The following is a 2,832-nucleotide window of genomic DNA, read 5'->3' as shown; positions in this document are numbered from 1 at the left end:
GCGAGGCCGCGCGCCAGAACACGGTGAGGAGGGACGTCGCCTCGTCCAGCGCGCGGTGCAGGGCGCAGGCGCTGCTGCGGAGCTCGCGGACGCCGTCGCCGGCCAGCACCTGGAAGAGGGGCGATGCCACGGGCCTCGCTGGGGCCGCAGGGTCCCCTTCTATTTCTTTCGCACACAGGGCTCAAGCCTCCTCTGTGAGCGGGGCACAGACACGGCCTGCTTGCACCCCTGAAGCCCTTCGCTAACCCAGAAGCCCGGCACCCCCGACGTCAGCGGTGCCCGCCTGCTCGCAAGAATTCCCTTGGTCCCAGCTCCCCCCACTCTCCCTTTAAGCTTCTGGTCCTGCTCCAGGCTTCTGAAGGGGAGCAAAATATGCCACTTCGGCACTCTGATTAATTTGAATTAACGCTAAGAAAGAGCAGGTGCGAGAAAGACCCACCTTTGTTCCCATGAAAGCAGAAAATAAACCCCCTCCGCCCCAACACACACAGGTGTCCTCCTGGTGTCAGGGCGGGAGACACCCCGACAGAGGGCATGCGAGACCCCGCCGCTTCCTCCGCTGGGAGAACAGCTGCTCCGGTGTCCGAGCCCCGCACCCAGAGGGCGACCCTAACTCTTCCGACGCAGGTGCCCGCGTGTGCGTCTTCCTCCCTAGTGTGGGGGCCCCTGGGGGCAGGCCTGTCCTGTGTGTCCCTGCATCTCCAGTGGCGCAGACAGCGCAGTGCCTGGTCCCTGGCCTCTCCACGGTGAGGCGCCCCGAGGAGGCCCGCTGCCCACTTCCCTCCCCGGCTCAAACAGGGAAGGCCCGGGGCTGCCAGGCTTCTCGCCCCTTCTACGCACGTGGCACATACGGGTGCGCATTCTCGATTTCTAGACACCCGGCTAAGTGATTTTATTCTGCCCACAGCCGGCCATGTGCCAGGGACCGTAGCAGATGATCAGCTACTAAAGGGTGCTGGGCACAGGCCACTGGGTGTTGACGCTCACAGATGCTCTACCGACGAGGATGAGGCTTTTGGGTGATTCTGGCGGGGACACCAAGTCAGCCGCGTCTGCAGCAGAGCAGAGCTGCCAGCGAAAAGAGCTGGAGAAGAAAGGCCTGACGGGGTGCAGACGGAGGAAGTATCTTCCGCTGCGATATGTAGAGCGTGAAAGCAAAGTGGAGAAGGTGCTAGAATCGGAAGAACGAAGGGCACAAGGAACAGGGGCACCTACGAGCTATGCTGTGATCACCTCTGTGCCGGGAGCCGCAAGGCCAGGGCCGGCGCCGGCTGATCTCACGAGAGACACTATCTTCTTGACCAGCAGTCTGCCCTCCGCAATCTGCCGTGTGAGGGCGCTGTAGTCGTCAATGTGGCCGATGACATGGCGGCCGTGCTTATTGGCAAAGGAGCCATCGGTGGCATCGCCCTCCAGCTTGGGAGGGCTCTTCGTTACTGGAGGGGCCGCCAAACCCAGCTCTGAAAGATAAAGCCACAGCACAACAGAACGCACGGTTACTCCGTCATAGCATCAGTCCGGGAGGGACATCGGACAGTGACGGAGCCCGGAACGAGAAGGGCGGTCTTGGAAAGCGCGAGCGTGCCGTCCGCAGATACTCTGGGTTCTAAATTTTTATAACCTTTCTTACATCACCTCAGTGATTAAAGCGCCAGGTTGGCAAATCCTGTCCTTGCTGACAAATGAAATATTCAAGACAAATGTTATTTAAAAGTGTTTTAATATCTGGAGTTTAGAAGCAGACAGGAAATTCAGCTGGAGACAGAGAGCGCTTTCAAGAGGGGTAAGGTCACAGCACAATGAAGACAGCTGAGCAGAAGGAGACCCCCCGCCCCCACCCCGGAGCGAGAATAAGGATGGGGAGGGCGGCCACAGGAGGAGCAGCGAGCAGGCCGAGAGGCCCTGGAGCACGCAGAGGAAGGTCTCGGGACTCAGACGTGCACGCAGAGAACCAAACGTTACTTGCATTAACTTCCCATTGTCAGTCCCCTCGTCCTTCAGTGGCCACATTTACCATTTGCCTTATTGAAGATGGCTGTCTCTGAGCCCGGAGCAGCGGCGGGCGAGCTGGGGAAGACCAGAGCTGGGTTCATGCCGACATCTCGAACCGGAGGGGAGGCGACCGAATCTGGGGAGCGAAGGCCAGAAGGATTTTCAGGACCCTGGACACACCGCGCACCCAGCGGGAGCCCAGCTTTGTCTTCACCACCCAAGACCTGAGGCAGCGTGACTCACCCTGCGTGTCTGTCACCCACGCCCCATGATCCAGAACAAGAGCAACTCTGTCTGGAACGAGCAGGGGTACCTTTACCTGAGGGGTGCTCTATGAGGAGGCAACTCCTAGTTTAAATTATTAGGTATATTTTTCTAACCCCCGCTTTTAATATAATTTTGTATGTAGTGTCTATTACAATGCCTTGTAACTAAATATAAACGTGCAAATATATGTAGTATCTATGTTAAAAATACTGAATCAAGGAATGAATCAAGTCCTTATGGGTAATTAAGCTCAGCATCCTCATCACCATTCCGATGAGGAGTTAGTACTGGAAAAAATGCAGTCGTATGAGAAGAACAGGAGACAGAGCTCCGGCGCGGCAGAGACGCCCCGTTAGAGGCCAGGAAGCACCCCCACAGTGGCGGAACTGGAAAATATCGCAGAAATCACAGAAACGCGGGGGAGCGTGGCTGAGCTGGTGGGGCTGGGTCCAAAGCCTGGTCACTGGGGGCGGGGTGGGGGCAGAGGAGACATAACTGAGCACTGCAGCTAGGGCAGCAAAAAACTTCCTCCTAACATAGGCCGAGTGGAATCTACGTGCCGGACGAAGCTCC

The 2,832-nt window shown here is 57.8% G+C and overlaps 2 protein-coding genes across 2 annotated transcripts in view; both read right to left on the bottom strand.

The window, feature by feature from the left end:
• LOC112486183 (myomegalin) overlaps positions 1 to 861 on the bottom strand; it is a 4,963-nt gene extending 4,102 nt beyond the window's left edge. The window contains exons 1-2 of the mRNA XM_025052301.1: positions 778 to 861; positions 13 to 109 (exon numbers count right to left, since the gene is read on the bottom strand). Of these exons, the coding sequence (XP_024908069.1) occupies positions 13 to 109; positions 778 to 861 (181 nt within the window). The remainder of the gene's footprint in view (positions 1 to 12; positions 110 to 777) is intronic.
• Positions 862 to 1,203: 342 nt separating this feature from the next.
• Positions 1,204 to 2,832, bottom strand: part of LOC102892869 (myomegalin) — a 108,095-nt gene continuing 106,466 nt past the window's right edge. Inside the window, exons 40-41 of the mRNA XM_025052244.1 lie at positions 2,015 to 2,128; positions 1,204 to 1,460 (exon numbers count right to left, since the gene is read on the bottom strand). Coding sequence (XP_024908012.1) covers positions 1,219 to 1,460; positions 2,015 to 2,128 — 356 coding nt within the window. The 3' untranslated portion in view covers positions 1,204 to 1,218. The remainder of the gene's footprint in view (positions 1,461 to 2,014; positions 2,129 to 2,832) is intronic.

Source organism: Pteropus alecto, unplaced genomic scaffold (genome assembly GCF_000325575.1).
Source record: "Pteropus alecto unplaced genomic scaffold, ASM32557v1 scaffold106, whole genome shotgun sequence".
In the NCBI taxonomy this organism is placed as follows: Eukaryota; Metazoa; Chordata; class Mammalia; order Chiroptera; family Pteropodidae; genus Pteropus; species Pteropus alecto.
Note: the sequence above shows the minus strand (reverse complement) of the source record. Positions and strands in the feature narration are given on the sequence as shown.